This window comes from Oncorhynchus mykiss, chromosome 26 (assembly GCF_057628025.1).
Source record: "Oncorhynchus mykiss isolate SJ-2025 chromosome 26, ASM5762802v1, whole genome shotgun sequence".
NCBI lineage: Eukaryota > Metazoa > Chordata > Actinopteri > Salmoniformes > Salmonidae > Oncorhynchus > Oncorhynchus mykiss.
Genome location: NC_143047.1, coordinates 29,101,998 through 29,124,862, shown reverse-complemented (window position 1 = coordinate 29,124,862; position 22,865 = coordinate 29,101,998). Strand labels below are relative to the sequence as shown.

Sequence of the window (22,865 nt, the reverse complement as noted above, 5' to 3'; positions counted from 1 at the left end):
TTAATGCATGGTGAACCACAGCGAGTAAAGACTTAACGCTTAACTAAAGCAGGACTCCATGAACTAAAGCAGGACTCCATGAACTAAAGCAGGACTCCATGAACTAAAGCAGGACTCCATTAACTAAAGCAGGACTCCATGAACTAAAGCAGGATTTGTAAGCATGATTTGAGGGTGGTTTCCCTCCAGCCCCTGACTCAGGGTGTGCAGGGGGCAAAGCCAGGCAGTCTACTTGTTTGCTTTGGACAGCGTTCCAAGTCAGCAATGACAGCTATATAGTAAAGCTGACCTTAAAACCTTGAAGGCTAAAAGATGTGGCGGTAAAGTCTGAGAAGGAACATATAAATGTCCAATGAATCCTAATCTAAACCTGCTTTTCAGTCAACATTTTGTCATTTGGATGGCATGCAATAGCTTATTGTTTGGGTTGAAAGTGTTCCTAACATAATTTGTCCCAGACAGGATTCATCTGTTGTGGTGAAGAGTTCATGTTTCAGAGGGAAAGTACACGGAGTCATGGAAAGCTGAGAATGAACCACAACAGATCATGTAAGATGGAGAGATACAGAAAGCCTATTCCTTTTCTACACTACATAGGACAATCCCAGTTGAAGTCTGTACCCTGTACTGTATAGTAGGCTCTCGTTTACAATCTGAATAACAGGCAGCCATTTTGGTTTACCATAGTTGATACAGGATTGTGAAAGTGGTTATTATTACCAGTTCTTTCATAACTGTATACTTATACTAAGCATTAGAGCTCAGACAAACAGAGATAACACCACCCCCTTCATTCAAACAAAACAACTGATTGCCAAGAGAAAGTAATTCATTCTGAGACCAAACAAAGCCCCCTATTTAACTACCCATTGTTTGTGGTGAAATTATTTAGTTGGGGATTGTGAGGTCTAACTTGTGGACTGGTCTGCTCCAATGACTAACCACAGAGTCTAAAATAAGAGTCATCAGGTTAAATGTTCCTTCTGCCTGTTTAGACAGATCAGTGGTCAGATTGGTCTTCTCAAAAAGCATGTTGCCAAACAAAAGTGAATTACCTAAAAAGGTCAAATGTTGCTCTAACCATTGGAAATCAGAAGTAATACTGTAGAATCCCCAGTAAATCATTTACCTGTCCTTGAAGAAGAAGGTCTCTCCTCTGATCTGGGCCACAGCATCAAACACCACAGGTTCATTACAGATGTCCATAGGAGTGACTGGGCCCTGGGTGGGAGGCACAGGCTTGTCTGTACCAGCACCTGAGAGGAAAAGGAGAGGCAACATGGTGAGCATTGAGTAGATGAGATTGATATCCTTCAACAAGGAGAAATGCATTTGTTACCTGCAGGACATTCACCAAAGCACTCTGGTTATGAACAGCGGGTGAAGTCATGGTTACACGTTATTTTAAAATAATGACTTCATAACACATTCATAACCCATACATAACCCATAAGCAGTACATAAGAATTTCAAACTGACCATAGAGCTCCTGGATGCCCTTGATGTCGTCGTTGGACAGTCTAAAGTTCTTGGTGAAGGTGTACATGGGGGCCATCAGAGCACCAGGGTCCTGGGAGTGTTCCAAGCCCAGGGCGTGGCCAAACTCATGGGCCGCAACCAGGAACAGACTGTAGCCTGGACAACACCAATAGGAGTGAGAGATACAGCAACACATATTCAAAGCATAACAAGTCAAGTTATATTCAGGGGAATGAAAATAGTTTCCATGTTGGGAAATTCCTGTTGGCCACTTTCCCTTCATTCTGCATAGACAATGACAATGACATTAATGAATAAAACAGAATAATAATACAAATGATTCAAATAAATAAACATGAATTGTCATTGTCCGCTAAACTGCTAAAACCACCTACAAACAAGCATAATGTCAAAGATGACATATTTACCTTGATCAGGACAGAAGCCCCACTTGCGGTCGTCGTCGTAGCTCTTGGTGGAGGCGCACCACATCTTACCGTCGCTACGTCCAGAGGCAGTGCAACTGTCATAAGTGTCTCCAAGGAACGTGAAGGGGAACACACAGGGGGAACCCTCAGAGTTTCCTCCAACGGTGGACATGGCTGCATGGGTGAACAACAATACATATTTCAGGACCAAATGGACTTTTCTTAATGTGCCGATGAGGTCGTGCTAAAAGTTATCAACTTGATTTGGGTTGAATTGCTAAATGGATTTGCTTGAGAAACTATCATGACTGTAATGACATTGACATCAGATGTATTTTGTATCTACGGTATATCCAAAACAAAACCAAAAAGTGCCTTTTTTCCCCCTGCATGATAATATTATATCTGGGTTGGTACAGGACAATACTGGGCCTGTGTAGTTTTTATTTTAAGCAGGCTGATTCTTATGCAGTGCTTCTTACACACAAGACTACACACCAGCATTCCCAACCAATTAGAACCAGATGACAACCTCAGCCTTCAACCCCCCCCCTCTCCCTTTCTGCCTCTCTTTCTCTCCCGATATCCCACTCTCTCGACTCTACCTCAAACCCCCGAGCCAGCCCCACTGACACAATGGAAAATAACCCCCGCCAGCAGCCACTCAGTAAAATACTTTTAGTCATTCAGGACTAGCTGCTGCAAGATTGGAAACCATACGTCTGGAACATTATAACATTCTCCACCAATACATGGCATCAGCACAGCACACCTTGACTAATAAATGTAAGCACCCACACTAGTGATGCGCAGGTTGACTCTTAACCTGCAGTCCCGGGAGGATGGGTTTAGGGTCATTAAATATTGTGTGGCTGAAGGGTGGGTGGGTAGGTGGGTGGGTTGAATAAAGAGAAACAATACCTTAAAAAAATCCATAAATGTATAATTCTTGTGCAATATATATAGGTTACACTGAGGTTCTTCTTTGATTATTTTAGGCTATCTGTTATTAGTGCATAAACCTAAGCTTCAGGGCTTAACTGTACGTGTGCCAAATAGCCTACACCGCCAATCACCAAATAATGCTTTTGAGAATGGGCAGAAAGCCAAATAATGCTTTTGGGAATGAGCAGAAAGCCAAATAATGCTTTTGGGAATGGGCAGAAAGCCAAATAATGCTTTTGGGAATGGGCAGAAAGCCAGATAATGCTTTTGGAAATGGGCAGAAAGCCAAATAATGCTTTTGGGAATGGGCAGAAAGCCAAATAATGCTTTTGGGAATGGGCAGAAAGCCAAATAATGCTTTTGGGAATGGGCAGAAAAAGTTCACGTCAATACACAGATGCAATAAAGGACATTGTCGAAGTTGAATTCAATAAGACAAAAGCTACGAAAGGAGAATTGAAAATAAATAGGAGGGAGGGCCAGAAAAGTCATGTTCAGAAAAGATTTGGTGAAGTGGTAAAAGAGGATTATAGCAGTACCGGCTACGTTATGTGTGATGATTGTGAGGTGGTACACAAATTCCACAGCCACAAGACGGGACTTCAAATAGGCCTATGGCATGTCAAGGGAACTGTAGCCTACTGTTCAGATTGGTTAATGGAAACTGAAATCTGGACACTGACTGTAGGTCTATAACCTCTCACATAGCCTTAAAAATAACTCCTGCAGAATTAAGCATTTCTTGCAATTCCTTTGACCTTAAGGCTTGGTTTTTGATCTGACATGTACTGTCAACTGTGGGACGTTATATAGACAGGTGTGTGCCTTTCCAAATAATGTCCAATTAACTGAATTTACCACAGGTAGACTTCAATAAAGTTGTAGAAACATCTCAAGGATGGTCAATTGAAACAGGATGCACCTGAGCTCAATTTCAAGTCTCATAGCAAAGGGTCTGAATACTTACACTACCGTTCAAAAGTTTGGGGTCACTTACAAATGTCCTTGTTTTTGAAAGAAAAGCACATTTTTTGTCCATTAAAATAACATCAAATTGATCAGAAATACAGCGTAGACATTGTTAATGTTGTAAATGACTAATGTAGCTGGAAACTAGCTAATCCAAGTTTATCATTTTAAAAGGCTAACTGATCATTAGAAAACCCCTTTGCAATTATGTTAGCACAACTGAAAACTGTTGTTGTAATTAAAGAATCAATAAAACTGGCCTTCTTTAGACTAGTTGTGTATCTGGAGCATGAAATCTAATCAAAGTTTATTTGTCAAGTGCGCCTGAATACAACAGATGTAGTAGACCTTACAGTGAAATGCTTACTTACAGGCTCTAACCAACAGTACAAAAAAGGTATTAGGTGAACAATAGGTAGGTAAAGAAATAAAACAACAGTAAAAAGACAGTGAAAAATAACAGTAGCGAGGCTATATACAGTAGCGAGGCTACAGTGCCTTGCGAAAGTATTCGGCCCCCTTGAACTTTGCGACCTTTTGCCACATTTCAGGCTTCAAACATAAAGATATAAAACTGTATTTTACAATGACAATTATTTGTGAAGAATCAACAACATGTGGGACACAATCATGAAGTGGAACGACATTTATTGGATATTTCAAACTTTTTTAACAAATCAAAAACTGAAAAATTGGGCGGGCAAAATTATTCAGCCCCTTTACTTTCAGTGTAGCAAACTCTCTCCAGAAGTTCAGTGAGGATCTCTGAATGATCCAATGTTGACCTAAATGACTAATGATGATAAATACAATCCACCTGTGTGTAATCAAGTCTCCGTATAAATGCACCTGCACTGTGATAGTCTCAGAGGTCCGTTAAAAGCGCAGAGAGCATCATGAAGAACAAGGAACACACCAGGCAGGTCCGAGATACTGTTGTGAAGAAGTTTAAAGCCGGATTTGGATACAAAAAGATTTCCCAAGCTTTAAACATCCCAAGGAGCACTGTGCAAGCGATAATATTGAAATGGAAGGAGTATCAGACCACTGCAAATCTACCAAGACCTGGCCGTCCCTCTAAACTTTCAGCTCATACAAGGAGAAGACTGATCAGAGATGCAGCCAAGAGGCCCATGATCACTCTGGATGAACTGCAGAGATCTACAGCTGAGGTGGGAGACTCTGTCCATAGGACAACAATCAGTCGTATATTGCACAAATCTGGCCTTTATGGAAGAGTGGCAAGAAGAAAGCCATTTCTTAAAGATATCCATAAAAAGTGTTGTTTAAAGTTTGCCACAAGCCACCTGGGAGACACACCAAACATGTGGAAGAAGGTGCTCTGGTCAGATGAAAACAAAATTGAACTTTTTGGCAACAATGCAAAACGTTATGTTTGGCGTAAAAGCAACACAGCTGAACACACCATCCCCACTGTCAAACATGGTGGTGGCAGCATCATGGTTTGGGCCTGCTTTTCTTCAGCAGGGACAGGGAAGATGGTTAAAATTGATGGGAAGATGGATGGAGCCAAATACAGGACCATTCTGGAAGAAAACCTGATGGAGTCTGCAAAAGACCTGAGACTGGAACGGAGATTTGTCTTCCAACAAGACAATGATCCAAAACATAAAGCAAAATCTACAATGGAATGGTTCAAAAATAAACATATCCAGGTGTTAGAATGGCCAAGTCAAAGTGCAGACCTGAATCCAATCGAGAATCTGTGGAAAGAACTGAAAACTGCTGTTCACAAATGCTCTCCATCCGACCTCACTGAGCTCGAGCTGTTTTGCAAGGAGGAATGGGAAAAAATGTCAGTCTCTCGATGTGCAAAACTGATAGAGACATACCCCAAGCGACTTACAGCTGTAATCGCAGCAAAAGGTGGCGCTACAAAGTATTAACTTAAGGGGGCTGAATAATTTTGCACGCCCAATTTTTCAGTTTTTGATTTGTTAAAAAAGTTTGAAATATCCAATAAATGTCATTCCACTTCATGATTGTGTCCCACTTGTTGTTGATTCTTCACAAAAAAATACAGTTTTATATCTTTATGTTTGAAGCCTGAAATGTGGCAAAAGGTTGCAAAGTTCAAGGGGGCCGAATACTTTCGCAAGGCACTGTATATACAGTAGCGAGGCTACATACAGACACCGGTTAGTCGGGCTGATTGATGTAGTATGTACATGTAGATATGGTTAAAGTGAATATGCATATATGATAAACAAAGAGCAGCAGTAGTGTAAAAAAGAGGTTGGCAGGTGGTGGGTGGTGAGACACAATGCAGACAGCCCGGTTAGCCAGAGCCCAACAGCCCGGTTGGACAGAGGAAAGGTTTTTTTGTTTTATGTGTTATGGACAGACAAATCTAAGTTTGAGGTGTTCGGGTCACAAAGAAGAACATTTGTGAGACTCAGAAAAAATGAAAAGATGCTGGAGAGTGCTTGACGCCATCTGTCAAGCATGGTGGAGGCATCTTGAAGAAGGAAGGCTATTCATTTTGCAAAGCCATGCCATACCCTGTGGACGGCTCTTAATTTGAGCCTATTTCCTCCTACAACAGGACAATGACCCAAAACACAGCTCCAAACTATGCAAGAAGCAGTCAGCTGGTATTATGTCTATAATGGAGTGGCCAGCACAGTCACCGGATCTCAACCCTATTGAGCTGTTATGGGAGCAGCTTGACCGTAAGAAGTGCCCATCAAGCCAATCCAACTTGTGGGAGGTACTTCAGGAAGCATGGGGTGAAATCTCTTCAGACTACCTAAACCAATTGACAACTAGAATGCCTAAGGTTTGCAAGGCTGTAGTTGCTGCAAATGGAGGATTCTTTGACGAAAGCAAAGTTTGAAGGACACAATATTATTTCAATTCAAATTCATTATTTATCGCTGTACTGCAGCGCCAGCTGTGCCACCAGAGACTCTGGGTTCGTGCCCAGGCTCTGTCGCGACCGGGAGGTCCGTGGGGCGTCGCACAATTGGCCTAGCGTCGTCCGGGTTAGGGAGGGTTTGGCCGGTAGGGATATCCTTGTCTCATCGCACACCAGCAACTCCTGTGGCGGGCCGGGCGCAGTGTGCGCTAACCAAGGTTGCCAGGTGCACGGTGTTTCCTCCGACACATTGGTGCGGCTGGCTTCCGGGTTGGATGCGCGCTGTGTTAAGAAGCAGTGTGGCTTGGTTGGGTTGTGTATCGGAGGACGCATGACTTTCAACCTTCGTCTCTCCCAAGCCCGCACGGGAGTTGTAGCAATGAGACAAGATAGTAGCTACTAAAACAATTGGATACCACGAAATTGGGGAGAAAACGGGGTAAAAAAAAATATATTTTAAAGAAAAATCATTATTTATAACCTTAATATTTCCTATTCATTTTGCAACTCATTTCATGTATGTTTTCATGGAAAATAAGGACATTTCTAAGTGACCCCAAACTTTTTAACATTAGTGTATGTAAATAAGGTATTTCAGATTTGTATTTTTAATAAATTTGCACAAAATTCTAAAAACCTGTTTTCACTTTGTCATTATGGGGTAAAACATATATTTTGTTTTTGAATAAGGCTGTAACGTAACAAAATGTGTGCACTGTATAATGACAGCTACATGTATCTAATTATAGACAAGTTGGCTAACAAATAGCCCACCAAAATGTCAAATTATAAGCAGACACATTTAAATCAGGCAAAAAAAATATCCTGTACCCCCTGTCAAAAAATTGTTCTGCCGTCTTTGACTGTAGCCTATAAAACATTTTCTACATTCACGGTGTCTGCCGAAGTCAATGCCTCTCCTTGTTCGGGCGGTGCTCGGCGGGCGACGGTCTTCTAGCCATTGCCGATCCATTTTAAATTTTCCATTTGTCTTGTCTTGTTTTCCCACACACCTGGTTCTCATTTCCCTCATTATGTATTGTGTATTTAACCCTCTGTTTCCCTCATGTCTTTGTGTGGTATTGTTTATTCTGTTTCATGTTGTGCTCACGTTAGTCTGTTGCACTGGGTTGTGTTAACCCGTATTGTTATTTTGTGTACACTTTGCCGTGTGCTTTTGGTTCGCCTAAATAAAAGGCTCCGTTGGCTACCCAATATCTGCTCTCCTGCACCTGACACACGGGTTAGGGTTGGGTGAGGGCCTCAGATTCACATATAGTGAGGCGGTTGGGTTAGGGTTAGGGTTGGGTGAGGGCCTCAGATTCACATATAGTGAGGCGGTTGGGTTAGGGTTAGGGTTAGGGTTGGGTGAGGGCCTCAGATTCACATATAGTGAGGCGGTTGGGTTAGGGTTAGGGTTAGGGTTGGGTGAGGGCCTCAGATTCACATATAGTGAGGCGGTTGGGTTAGGGTTAGGGTTGGGTGAGGGCCTCAGATTCACATATAGTGAGGCGGTTGGGTTAGGGTTAGGGTTAGGGTTGGGTGAGGGCCTCAGATTCACATATAGTGAGGCGGTTGGGTTAGGGTTAGGGTTAGGGTTGGGTGAGGGCCTCAGATTCACATATAGTGAGGCGGTTGGGTTAGGGTTAGGGTTGGGTGAGGGCCTCAGATTCACATATAGTCGGGCGGTTGGGTTAGGGTTAGGGTTAGGGTTGGGTGAGGGCCTCAGATTCACATATAGTCGGGCGGTTGGGTTAGGGTTAGGGTTAGGGTTGGGTGAGGGCCTCAGATTCACATATAGTCGGGCGGTTGGGTTAGGGTTAGGGTTAGGGTTGGGTGAGGGCCTCAGATTCACATATAGTCGGGCGGTTGGGTTAGGGTTAGGGTTGGGTGAGGGCCTCAGATTCACATATAGTCGGGCGGTTGGGTTAGGGTTAGGGTTAGGGTTGGGTGAGGGCCTCAGATTCACATATAGTCGGGCGGTTGGGTTAGGGTTAGGGTTAGGGTTAGGTGAGGGCCTCAGATTCACATATAGTCGGGCGGTTGCGGATGAGTTAATAGCAATAGTGGGCGGGTGAAGAAACAGCTGACCCGCGCACCACTAACACACGCTAGCACACACACACACACAACCTGGCTCAAGTACAATCGAAAGCACACACATATTTCAATATAATCCTCAGATGATGGTTTCCATGCAACAGTCAGGTCTGTTGGATGCATCAGTGCCCTTAGCTGTTTGGGTTAACACAGCTGATGAGGCTTGTATACTATATGGATGGAGAGACACCTTCGGGCATTGGCAGTATGAACTGGGAACCCACCTGTTTCAGGGCAGAACCCGTAGGACTTGTCATTGTCATAGTTCTCAGTCGTAGCACACCAGCGGTAGCCGTCGTCACGCCCCTGAGTGGTGCAACCATCATAGTTCTCCCCTTGGAACGTGAAGGGGAACTTACAGGGAGCTCCGTCCGCGTTTCCACCCAGGGTGAACAGCACTGTAACACAGGAAGTTGAAGGAATTATCTATACAGTTTACAGTAGGTTTCCATAATTTAATCAAATGCCATGGCAGTTACGTTGAGCCTGAGTGATTTCACAGACTCAATCTTAAGCTAACTGAACCGCAAAATCATTGTTTGTCAGGGTGTTACACATCCACTCTGTCCAGACTAAAATGTTTATTGCTACAGTATATCAACGGTCTATAAAACTATCAACAAGAGAAATGTTTCACAAGACTTCACTGAGTGCGCCATTTTCTCAAGATCAAAGGATAACCAGTTAGGAAGTTTCATAAGACTGTTGGTCTCATATGAGTCGACTGTAAGCCTATATGTATCAATATGTCTTTGCGCTCATTTATGGTGAGTCTATACCCTAATGTCAGTACCATGGACAGCAGCACAAACAGACAGACAAAATAATTGATGAAAAGGTTCATGAATCTTGCCCAGCAACACAGAGAAGTGGGAGTATTTTATGACCCAGACAACAACACTAGTTTCCCAGAATGTACTCCCACCCACTTGGTCCCAGTCCAACAGCAACACAGCTTATTCTAACTAATCACAAACCTCTCACCTGGAGTAACTCCTGGCCAACTCCTCGTCAGAAACTATAGCTAAAACACCACAATAGACGTTCCTTGAGGGACTGCTGAATGCAACACTCTTAATTTTATACAGTCCATGTAGATATCAAAATGCACACTATAACTGTTTTGCACAATACCATCACAGGAACTCTTTAGAGGAAAAAGAAAAACACAGCCATGTTGGCTCCTACTCACACTCATGGGGACAGAAACCGTATTTGCCGTCGTCGTCAAAGTTGTATGTGGTGGAGCACCAGAGGAATCCATCATCACGGCCCTGATTGGTACAGCTGTTGTACTCCTTCCCCATAAACATGAAGGGGAACTTACAGAACTCCCCCTCTGCATTACCAAACTTCACCTTCACAACTGTGGAGAGGAGGGGGATGGGGTTGAGGGGAGAGGTGATGATCCAAAGAGCTCAAACAGAGCTGTTTCAGATACTGTGTGGTTCAGCGATCTCCATTTCATTGGTGAAATGTTATCCGCAAATTGCTTTAAATGTGTGACCATGAATAAATAGGTGATTAGTAAAAACAAGTAGGTTTATATATTAGATCAGGATGAACTCGTATTTACAGACTTCATTTACAACTCAGACAGTACAGTCTCCAGTACCTTGTCCTTCTCCCAGGGTCCACTGCTCGTCGTCATCAAAGTGGGAGTCTCCTCCGGTGCCTGGTCCAGGAGCGAAGGCATGAGCCAGCAGACCATCTTTACCATCGAAGGGGTAGCCATCACCATGCTCTGTGGATTCACATAACAAGGGCTAAAACAAAAGGACTCAAGGCACAGATCAGTATACAATTACAGCCTTACTGGATGGATTCAACTCAGAATAGAACTGTTTCTGAAGTAGCTAGTGTTAGACTTCAACAGTGTAGATCACGTATGGGATGGTGCCATGAAGACATGTCATGAAAACACATCATTCTGGGCTTGTTTTGACCACAGACAGTGACCTCTATATGTTCTTACTTGATGTCTGGCCTCGCCACGAGAATATTGACTTTATGTGAGACACAGGGAACCCAGAGAAAGAGCAACTAGTAACTCACACATAGGCAGGCCTACGGTACTACACTATACGATTAGCAGCACTGAGCACCCATCATCTAATCTAGTTCCCAGCCACTTCCGCCCTTTTGCGCAATAGCCGGATGATGAGTAGCCTGGTTAAACCAGTCTGAACGAAGGTGAGAGCAGAATTAAGTCTGGTTTAACTAGGCTACTCATCATCTGGCATTGCTGACGTTTCATACAGTACATTCAGCAGGATATAAAAGTCAAAACTGTTCTGTAATACCGTACCGTTGCGGCCAAAGTTAATCATGATGTCAGCCTCTCCATCCATGAGGCGGGTGAACTTGAGTGGGGTGACGTCACTCCAGACTTTGAAGGCCCTTAAGAAGGCGTCATCAATAGTCTCCTCGTCCAGGTCAGGAGAGTGGCCTAGAATCCTGAGAGGTGGAACACAGAGAGGAGAAGAAACTGAGGAGGAGACTCATTAAACAGCTCATCCCTGGCTGAAGATGTGCTGCATGATACATCTTACATAAGGAATATATATGGAATATTACTGTGTGATTGACTAGGTATGCTTGAGGAAATATGTATTACATGTACTACAAGCAGAAGAGGGACCAACGTCAGCATATAAAACCCTCAAACGTGAGATTCAAAATGCAGAAGGCAAAAGCTTGTACACCCATCTCTCTTCTATTTACAGGACAAAAACAATAGATCAGAGCTTTCCTAAACTCCCCTTCTGGACATAAAGTCCATCAGTCTTCAGGCCTTGCCTATGACTCATGTGGTTAGAATGCTCCATGAGAGAGTCCAGCAACTAACCCCTGCTATGTGAGCCTGTCTGAGCAGGATAACGCTCTGTCTCTTGTTGTTTTGGTAAACTCCTCCCCATCTTTGTTTTTCTCCATGGTACATACAGTGAGTCTGAGTGGTCATGAGGACACAGAAAGGGCTGATGTAAACAACAGAACTTTACTCTCTTCTTAACCTCAAATAAAGCATATCAAACAAGCACACATTGTACAGGAATCTTGGAGTTAGCAGATTGTGGTTGGGTTGGTGGGCAGCACATAGTTGAGGTTTTCATCTCCCCAAAACAAACTGCAGGGGCTGGAGGAGTCATTTCCTTAGTTCAGCAGTCAGCACATTGCACAGCAACATAGGGAGATATATGGAGTACAACCCTATTGCACAACTCCCTATACCAAAACACTATTTGGGCCAAACGAACATGTTTTGACCACTGACCTGTAGGTGATGGCGTTTTGCTGCCACTTGGGTTTCCTGTGGAAGAAGTTGTATTGGGCAACATCAGGAACTCCACAGCGGGGCTTCTTCATGATCTCCACTGTCTTGGGGTCGATCTCGCCCGTCTCTTGCAGAGAGAAGAACTTCTGCATCTTCTTCAGGGTGTCTTTCAGCACCATGAGATTACATCTGTCTTGTGGGCAGCCATAGAACTTGTTCAGATAGTGCTGCAGAAGAGAATACAAGACAAGCCTATGAGTTGATATAGGATCTATTCTGATGCCTGCTTACTCTATATAGTGCATTCATCCATGTAGACATACTGTATCAATGAATACATGAACATTTGTGTGCATTACACAATGAAACATCCCCAATGGGGACAGATGTCAATTCAATGTCTGTTCCACGTTGGTTTAATGACATTTCATTGAAATGACGTGGAAACAGTTGGATACCCAGTGGGTATCTGAAGCCAAAACATTATGAGTTTCATGAATGATTTGTCATTTTAAAGTAACTCACAAATGGTAGAATGGCATTTAAGTTTGCTATTCCTGAATTTATTGAAAATAACCGATAAAGTATTTTGAAGCAAAAGTCACATTACATTCCCACTATGAAAAGTTGTTTAAGGAACACTTACCAGAGCCACTTCTTTGTCTGTTTTTGGACTATCGTCTCCTGGGAACTTGATAATGGGCGAGGGGGCTGCAGAGGTTTTCTGGAGAAAGGCGATTAACTGTACCAAAAACACTTTGAGGACAAGGTGTCGGGGGCTAAATGCCATCTTTCCCCGGTGGAGAATCGCTGTGTATGTAATGGAGAAAAACAGAACGTTTCTGGGTTGGATGTCCTCTTGCCTCTTCTGTTGCTTTATCTTCTCCTCAACGGGACATTCTGCACTGCAACCCAGGGCTGCTAACTAAGTTGTGCTTACACATGCAATTTTGTATGCTGCTTTCCACGGGAAGTGTAGGCTACAGACTGCGCAGTCTCCCCAAATCGTGGAACGTTGGAGAAATGTAACCCGATACCTGTTCCAATTACGAGTTTACTGGGTAATTCCTAGCTTCTGTGGTCTGTTTTCTTTGCATTGTAGGTTGTATTCAGGCATACATTGAAGCGGGTACATTGAAGGCACGAATCCAGCATAAATAGTAGATAGATTAACAATGAAACCAAACAGATAGGGGAAATTCAGCATAAATTGCAATGAACACAGTTGTAACAAAGGTCTATGTCATAGCATAAAAATAACTCAACGCGGAAAAAGAGCGCGCCTTTCTAGGCTACGGGCGAACAGAGGCCATCCGCCGCGGGACTACAGGGAATGTCTTGTGACGCTTCGATCACACCGACAGGGATTGCGCAAAATAGTACGCAGCATCATCTGGATATGTTTTCAACAAAAATTCAACATTAGACTTCTGCTACCATTTCTGTCAAGCCGCTGTACATAGTTTGACCGCATATGTTCAATAAATCCAACACGCTGCAAGGCAAACGCAGCTCTCATTGATTAATTTAATTCTGGTGTACCAAAATGCAATGACTATGTCGGTGTGTTCAAAGCGGGAGTGTTAGAAAATGTTTATGAACTCCTATACACCGCATTCATCCACTCAGAGGACCAAACACCAGATAATGACATGAATTAAGGAAAGAGACAAATGTTGCGGCAAGGAATCAAAACAACCACTTTAACAGTGACAACGAAATGGTAACGTGTGTAGCCTAATATCGCTAGAAATAGTTAAGTTTAACAAAATGTTAAAACCACTGAAAAAGTTGCTCTCTAACCAGGCCCTGAAGTTGAGAGTTCACCTGTTCTGTCCTGGCTACAAGGTGAGCAGCGCCTCTCTTAAGACCTTTCTGATTATGTTAGCAAAATGCCTACAAAAGGCGTTAGCAAAAATGTTTCCCTGACACCCGTTGCTGTAAGGAACAGTACATTTAGTATCCTAGACCTAGGTGTGGCTTACTACTTCATTCATAGAAGAAACGATGCTATCTTGAAACTAAAGAGTTATTCGGCTGTCCCCATAAGGAGCACCCTTTGAAGAACCCTTTTGAGTTCCATGTAAAACTCTTTCCAGAGAGAGTTCTACATGGAACCAAAAAGGGTCCTACCTGAAAAAAAGGGTTCTCCTATGGGTCAGCTGAAGAACACTTTTGGAACCCTTTTTCAAAGAATGTACCTTAGCAAACTTAGACCATCTCCTAATACTATATCTTACCATAACCCAAAATACATTTTTTTTATTTTTTAATGTTAACTAAAAAATGATGTATAGCTCCAAATCATGATAAGAATAGTGATGTTGCTCTCATGGACTAGGCTACATCAATCACCAGCTATATCAAGCACTAGTTCCATGTGAACATGTCATGGAATGGAATGCACTTTATTCTGCTCTTTTTTTCACAGCTTCTGAGAGTTTGCTATTGGACCGTTTGCTGTTCGGACTCCGATGGTGAACAGTGGTGCCAATGCCAACCAATGGATGCAAAGTAAATCATCCCTTAATCTGTTCACACAGCCTCTGTGCTGATCTTGTGGGACTGTCTTTTTATTCCAAAATGTGCCTCTTGGAAAATGTATTATGGAAAACAAATGATCATCTTGGAAAATAAGTAGTCTATGGCAAAACGAAGGCAATTTCATAATTCAACCACGATGGTGACATTACATCATCTCTAGTGTTGTCATGGAGATTAGAGCTGATATATCGATATCGTGTGACAATCCCACCGATAACCGATATTCAAAAAATGTTAGTCTCATGCTTATCATTCTCATGATGTGTCATTATTGTCACTGTGTAAGAAATCAACATTTTAAACTAATTTCTTGGACAATTGCGCTTTGGGATGGCAATTTAAGAGAACTCAGTGTGGAACAACGGCACTTTTTAATTTCCTGCTGTAATTGGCAGATATATCGGTATTGGTACATTTTGTCCTCACAAAAATCACAATCTGACCCACAAACCCAATTTCAGTCGAATTCTAATGAAGATTGGACTAGGACCCATTGGCCCAATAATAGGCCTATGTTCATAGGCTGCTCAGTATGACAGGGTTGGTAGAGTATAGCAGCCTATACAACATAATGGCGGTTTGTTGAATGTGTCGAATGGCTCAACAACAGTCATTGAGCAGCTTCTGCTTTGATCTTTTCCTTTCATTAGGACTTTACTTAAATTGTATTTGTATTTATTGTATTTATTTAAATTGTAGTAGACCAAGGTAACCACCAAAGAAAGTCATAAAATGTAACTCATTCAACATTGCATACATGGAGGTCCTCTCAGTCTGGGCCAGATTATGCTCCATCTCTAAACTCTCAGTGTGATGCAATATGAGGTGAAAGGCTGACATCTGGTGGTCATGCAGTGTAAATACATTATGTACTGAAAGAAGTGCAGTCAGGAAAGTCATGGGGAACTATTTAATTGGGCACCACACAAGGCAACATAGACTTTGGCTTGTTGTCATTACCTCACTTAGAAATGTGTTTTGTTTAAAGACATAGCTGTTTCTTGACTCATGTTTGCTACCTCTGTTTCCATACAGTATGCTACTGTACATTGTGATGTATTGAACCAATGGCAGGCTTACTTGGACCTTATTATCAAGCTGAATGCAGTCCCTTTAACATCATATCCATGAACTGTTGTTATACTCTAGAACAGATATATAGTAAGTAGCCTTCCACAAGCCAGATCAGCTCATAGTAGCAGGAGCCTGTCCTGTTTGATGAGGCAGCTTGATGTGAAGGATTGTGGTGAGGCAGCTTCATCATTAAATGGTTGTGGATTTGTATCATTTCCCTCTAGTGGCTGAACAAAGCCATGCATCTCTTTCTCATCAGTAGCTCACATAGAGCAACGCTAGGCCAGCCACATCACATAGGCTCAGGATCTCTAAGAGATATCCTAACTCCATTTGACATCTCTTTGTTTCTCCTATCACCGTGGATTACCCCTGACAGTATGACTGTGGACTGACTCCTTAATAGAGGAAGCCAAAGGACTTTACCCAGAGATCTGACAGACAGACATACGGATATACTGTAGCTAGCAAATAGGATTTCTGTGGCTTATCTCATAAACCAATTTCCTGTGCTTTTAGCCAAGAGTACAGTTAATTTTTCATAGCATAGGCCTGTTTGTGGCTGAAGCAGAGTAAATGTAACATCCATTTGCCTACAATATCCTGGGCCTGTCACTGCAGAGCAGGGCTTAATTTCATGCACTGATACATGCAGCCATCTGCGCAGACTGACACGCAGGGAGTGGGACACACACGCACGCACTGACGCAGGTGCACACACACACACACACACACACACACACAAAGATTTCTCACAGCTCTGACAAATAGAGAGGGATGCCCATTAAATGTACATGCACCCTGCCTTTTCCAAATAGAAAATGCTGAGGCGTGTAAACTTGGGTAACAGCTAAGTGAATGCCTTTGTGCATATGAATGCACATTTGCGGGGGATACGGGCATAAAGAGATTGAGATGATAAACTTTGATTTGCATGTAAATTGTTTCTTTTATTCTCTGTTTACTGCCACAGCTCCTTTAGATTGAAGGCAGCGACTCTCAAGTTCTCGCTCCTCCATGTGTGTGTGTACGTGCGTGTGTGTTGTTCTTGTTGTTTTGATTGCAAATGTCTGCATGTGATGATCTCCTCCTTTGTATTTTATGTCGTCCTGATGGTTGACTTTTAAAGGGAAACAAACCTGATTGTAATAGAATATGCCGTATAGTACTTCTATAATTTACAGTATATAACTTCATACATAGCACAGGGCCTAAATATAATCATAAACATCCCACATATATTTGATTTAATGGCTAACAGATATTTTGTTTTACATAGGGAAGATGTTCAGTTTGTGTGCAATATGCTTACTCAAATTGTATTTGTCACATGTGCCAAATACAACACCTTATCATGAAATGCTTACTTACAAGCCATTAACCAACAATGCAGTTCAAGAAAGAGTTAAGAAAATATTTACTAAAAAACCTAAAGTATAAAATGAAAAGTAAGTAAATCAAATATCAATAACAAGGCTATATACAGGGTTACAGCTTAGTCAAGGTAAATTGTACAAGTAGGTAGGGGTAAAGTGACCATGCATAGATAAACAGCGAGTAGTAGCAGTGTAAAAACGGGAAGTGTCAATGTAAATAGTCCGGGTGGCCATGTGATTTATTGTTCAGCAATTTTATGGCTTGGGTGTGAACCTTCTAAGAAGCCTTTTGGACCTAGACTTGGTGTTTCGGTACAGCTTGCCGTGCGCTAGCAGAGAGAACAGTCTATGACTTAGGTGACTGGGGACTTCAACAATTTTTTTTTGCGCCTTCCTCTGACACAGCCTAGTATATACAGTGGGGCAAAAAAGTATTTAGTCAGCCACCAATTGTGCAAGTTCTCCCACTTAAAGATGAGAGGCCTGTAATTTTCATCATAGGTACACTTCAACTATGACAGACAAAATGAGAAATAAAAATCCAGAAAATCACATTGTAGGATTTAATGAATTTATTTGCAAATTATGCTGGAAAATAAGTATTTGGTCAATAACAAAAGTTTCTCAATACTTTGTTATATACCCTTTGTTGGCAATGACAGAGGTCAAATGTTTTCTGTAAGACTTCACAAGGTTCACACACACTGTTGCTGGTATTTTGGCCCATTCCTCCATGCAGATCTCCTCTAGAACAGTGATGTTTTGGGGCTGTTGCTGGGCAACACGGACTTTCAACTCCCTCCAAAGATTTTCTATGGGGTTGAGATCTGGGGACTGGCTAGGCCACTCCAGGACCTTGAAATGCTTCTTACGAAGCCACTCCTTTGTTGCCCGGGCGGTGTGTTTGGGATCATTGTCATGCTGAAAGACCCAGCCACGTTTCATCTTCAATGCTGCCACATCTTTGTTGTGGTGCCATATTCTTTACATTTTATAATAATAGATTTCATGGTGCTCCGTGGGATGTTCAAAGTTTCTGATATTTTTTATAACCCAACCCTGATCTTTACTTCTCCACAACTTTGTCCCTGACCTGTTTGGAGAGCTCCTTGGTCTTCATGGTGCCGCTTGCTTGGTGGTGCCCCTTGCTTAGTGGTGTTGCAGATTCTGGGGCCTTTCAGAACAGGTGTATATATACTGAGATCATGTGACACTTAGATTGCACACAGGTGGGCTTTATTTAACTAATTCTGTTACTTCTGAAGGTAATTGGTTGTACCAGATCTTATTTAGGGGCTTCATAGTAAAGGGGGTGAATACATATGCACCCACCACTTTTCCGTTTTTTTTTTTTTTTGACTTTTTTGGAACAAGTACGTTTTTTCATTTCACTTCACACATTTGGACTATTTTGTGTCTGTCCATTACATGAAATCCAAATAAAAAATATATTTAAATTACAGGTTGTAGTGCAACAAAATAGGAAAAATGCCAAGGGGGTGAATACTCTTGCAAGGCACTGTATATAAATCACTGGATGGGAATGGGACAGACTGGACATTGAGTTTCTTCTACTGTATCAAGCCTCTCCAGTGGTCCTTGGTCTGCTCAAGTACTACTGATTGACCCCAGTCCAACAGAAGACACACACACACACACACACAAACACCCCTTCCTTTGGTCCTCTGGCTCTTCTTAGAAGCCTGATGAATCACCAAACCTCTTCATGATTCTCTAAATGTCCAACCTGGTAAAAGTCACAGTTCCTCTACATACACTTCCACCCTCTCCTCTCACTCAAAGTTGTATAGAGGTTCTGGTAGTAGTAGAACTTAGGAGGATGGAGTGGCACACACAGCTTTGAGTGAAACAGACTGGAACTGGAAAAGCCATGTCCCTCCTTGCATGCCTTAGTATTCAAGTCGATGTGGTGGAATGGAATCGTAGTTGTTATGTTGAGAGCAATTAAGACTGACGCAGAGAGGTTGATAATCAGTCTGGTAGGATTGGTTGTTTGAAATGATTAAGCAATGGTTGCTGAGTAAACAAAACCCAACATCTTCTCCCTGACCAATTAATTTATTTTAATTTGGCTAAGCACTGTGTTCGCAAATAGTATGATACATATTATATCACTCAGTCTGAAACATTGTGATGATGAATTATAGAACATACATCCATTATCTTGGACATATTTAATTTATAAGCACGCTAAGACACTTCAGCACTGCTGGGTCATTATTGTTGCATATTGTGTCACTGCTCCTCTCCACACCTAGGTTCAAATATTATTTAAAAACATTTAAAATCCTTAATATGTACTTGGTAGAACTTGCCTGTCGTAATTAACCAATAGAATAGTCTCAAAAGTGTAAACCCTTCCCATCTGGCACTTTTATATAATACACTTTTATTAATATTTCACTTGTTTGAAATATTTCAAATAGTATTTGAACCCAGGTCTGCTCCTCTTGGATGCTTGCAAACTACCAAAGTTAGTTGAAATGCAATGAATCACAGCTTTTGACTGACTGACGTGTTGTATGTGAAATCTGAGAGTCTGGCCCAGAGAGCAGCATGAACAGAATTGTTTTATTTAATGCTTTTCCCCTCCATTCTGTTTCTCTTTTAGTGTTGATGTGTAAACACTGATGCAATAACGCATTCCATTATAGCGCTGAGAGGAAGAGACTTGCGTCTCGTCTCCCGTGGCTCCTCTCCATCTCAATAATAGGTCAACAGCTGTATTTGAAAAATGTATAACATTTTGATCAGTTGCAAAGGTTAGCAGCGGTGGCGGCGCTCCGAGATTGGAGCTCAGATCAGCAGTGAATCTCTATGGAGATGAGGGAGGAAGAGGTAGCTTTGATGAGTGCAGCATGAAAATTATTTGAATTGTGTTTATAGGACATGGGGCCGACCCCGGCCCTGCGTCACTACAAGGCGGAGATCCTCATGCTCCTGCTGCTCCACTCTGTGGTGGGGCCTCGCAAATACACATCATAGAAATTACCAAGAGAGAGCAAGGCATCAGAACCCAGTCTTTGGGCTTTATTCTCTCTCTCTCATTTATTTGTTTTCTTCCTTAACCTCCATGACTGTCAGACAACAGGGATTTAGATTAGGCATCAGAGTTTTTAATGTGAAGTAGTACATATATCATTTTGTCATCTCAATAGAAGACAGCTAAACAATCAGTTTGTAAAATAATCAGCACCACTAGGTAATGATTGCACCGTTGGGCCTGTATGTATACGTTTTAGAGAAATTCAAATATTGATGCCCTTTTCACGTCTAAGACAAATTACTCTCAAAAGTTATCCCAGAGAGGTACATACCCAGACATGGAAATGAAATATGAATGGTTACCTTGAATTGCTTTTAGTAATTGTAAAATATTCAAAGTGGTATTTATGAAATGAAAGCCTCACTCCCCTGCTTGCTATGCACAAGCTGGCAGGTTGACAGTAGGGGATTACTTTGTCAGTGGTTGTTCTGATTTGGCCATCACAGAAGAAAATGAATAGCCTTGATAAGTCATGTTCAGGTTTGGATGTACCTGCACCGATGGTAAGGGATGTGAATGAAATATGATGTAAGTGAGTGAACGCATTCAGTCTGACAGTTCTAAGAGCTCTGCTGCAGATTAGCTCCTGGTGCTGTTTGTACATGTCAGGTGGGGACAGGGACAATTGTGTTTCTAGTGATTACTGTTTGTTAAGGAAATTAGCATGATGAGTAGAAATTACATGTAGTCATGTGTATGATTTAAAGAGCATATCACATTTTGTTTTAAAGAGCTATAATGTATTTTTCCAGAGTCCTATTTCTGATCCCAAGCTAGTAATTTAGCTTCCTTCCTTCTTCGAAAGATTTACATTTTTCATAAGTGCTTTGTGAAAAAAGAAACGTGAGTTTCCTTATTTTAGTAAATGCGCTCCAGTTGTTAGGTTTGACCTATAGTAAATCTCATGAGAAAAATAAAATGATGGTAGAATAGTAACTACCTGATGACTGACTCTTAATGGAGGGTATGTATAGGCACTTTAGAAGGACATGTTCCCAGGCCCCATTACCTTGTCTCTGGGGAGAGGGAGAGCAGATGCCAAGTCCCAGGCTAGGAGAACACAAATCCCTCTTTGAACATTAGGTGGTGGAGCGTCTCTCTAATCCATTCTCCCTTCTCTCCTTCTTTCCAGGGGGCTCGTATCATCACCTGGCTGGCACTAATGTATTCCAACCCTAGTCTGTCGTCTTAATAATGTGTTGTTTTTTGTGTATGGGAGTGTGACGTGTGTGTGTGTGTGACACTGTGTGTGCGACACAGTGTGTGTGTGTGTGATTGTGATGTGTGTGACACTGTTTGTGTCTGTGTGTGCTTAGTGGCTGAAATGACCTCATCATTGAGTATAGCCGGTCTGCCTCTCTCTAGTCTACTATGAGGTCTCCAGCAGCTTGTCCCTCAGGCTCGACTCTTAATTCAGAGAATGTGTAATACACCCCGGTAAGCAGGTTTAATCTGCTTTGGGCTTGCATACAGGGCAGATAGATTTGATTTGATGTGTATCTACCTGCTTTACATCAAACAGCACATTTCAACAGCTGGCCTCTATGAGTTTTAACATGTTTTGACATGTTTTATTTTAAACTTAAATCTCTCTCACAACCAGAACTGCTTGAAACAAATGTCCCTCAGTCACCTTATTGGTCCGGCTTCCTAGAAAACGTAATAGCTTTAAAGCTCAATATGGCATTGTTATGGTTTCGTACCCTCTGTCACAAATTCCAGACAGAAGTGGATTTCCTATTCCCTGTCAATAACGCCCAGAGTATCACCTCTGAAAATGAGGAAGCATGATTCAATAAACCTGTCACTTATTTATTTCACTTTGACCCCGTGTTACCCTTGTTAGTCCAGGGGAGTTGGATTACCGTTGCTTTTCCACCATGTATGTAACCTTTATAGCCTTCCCAAGAAACAGAAACACATCAGACTGGCTACATCAGTTCCTCTTTGGCCTACACTGTCCACAGACCCCAGTCATTGTGCAGCTGTTTTCAAGCCCCTCTCAGAATCACACACTGGTAAAGAAGTCGCCTGTGCTGGACATTTTTTATGTTTGTGCTTTTCTAATAATTAATTTATGTGTTCTATTCATGTGCTTTTCTAATAACCATTTTCTATGTTCATGCAAGTGACTGACTGAACGAATCCTCACTATCAGTAGCTGCAATTTGGCAGTACGCCCAGACCTTTGTTTTGAGAACAAAAGATATCTCAGTTTCAAGGTCTCGGCTTAGAGAGAAGAAGCCTTGTGAGGTATTGGTCTGCCACATGAATGAAACAAAACGGTAATGATGAATTAATTATGCTAAATCATGCAAATATAACTTGTCTGTGTATTGCCGTGTACAGTATAAGACAACTGCTGGGACTGCCACAGCAGAGCTCCTGATTGACATGTGTACTGTGGTGCATTGAGTTGGTTGGAACCTTTCCAGCGCACTGATAGTAATAAAGAATGATTCATTTAAGATTGACTTTAAATGTAGCTGGTTGTAATTTCCATGAAATACAGTGTATATATATATACATTTATTTTACTAGGCAAGTCAGTTAAGAACAAATTCTTATTTACAATGACGGCCTACCCCGGATGACACTGGACCAATTGTGCGCCACCCTATGGGACTCCCAATCACAGCTGGATGTGATGCAGCCTGGATTCAAACCAGGCACTGCAGTGATACCTCTTGCACTGAGATGCAGTGCCTTAGACCACTGCACCACCTTATAT

General features: G+C 42.1%; 1 protein-coding gene and 1 long non-coding RNA gene across 2 annotated transcripts in view; one reads left to right on the top strand and one right to left on the bottom strand.

Annotated features, from left to right (window-relative positions):
- Positions 1-12,991, bottom strand: part of LOC100135793 (matrix metalloproteinase-2) — a 30,109-nt gene extending 17,118 nt beyond the window's left edge. Inside the window, 9 exon segments of the mRNA NM_001124189.1 lie at positions 1,130-1,256; positions 1,480-1,635; positions 1,908-2,081; positions 9,024-9,197; positions 9,992-10,165; positions 10,415-10,543; positions 11,108-11,256; positions 12,074-12,300; positions 12,720-12,991. Of these exon segments, the coding sequence (NP_001117661.1) occupies positions 1,130-1,256; positions 1,480-1,635; positions 1,908-2,081; positions 9,024-9,197; positions 9,992-10,165; positions 10,415-10,543; positions 11,108-11,256; positions 12,074-12,300; positions 12,720-12,863 (1,454 nt within the window). The 5' untranslated portion in view covers positions 12,864-12,991.
- Positions 12,992-13,659: 668 nt separating this feature from the next.
- LOC110506749 (uncharacterized) lies at positions 13,660-22,615 on the top strand. Its single transcript, XR_016492315.1, has 4 exons — positions 13,660-13,796; positions 13,880-13,921; positions 14,505-14,587; positions 21,267-22,615. It is a non-coding gene; the product is annotated as an uncharacterized LOC110506749 (long non-coding RNA).
- The last annotated feature ends 250 nt before the right edge of the window (positions 22,616-22,865 follow it).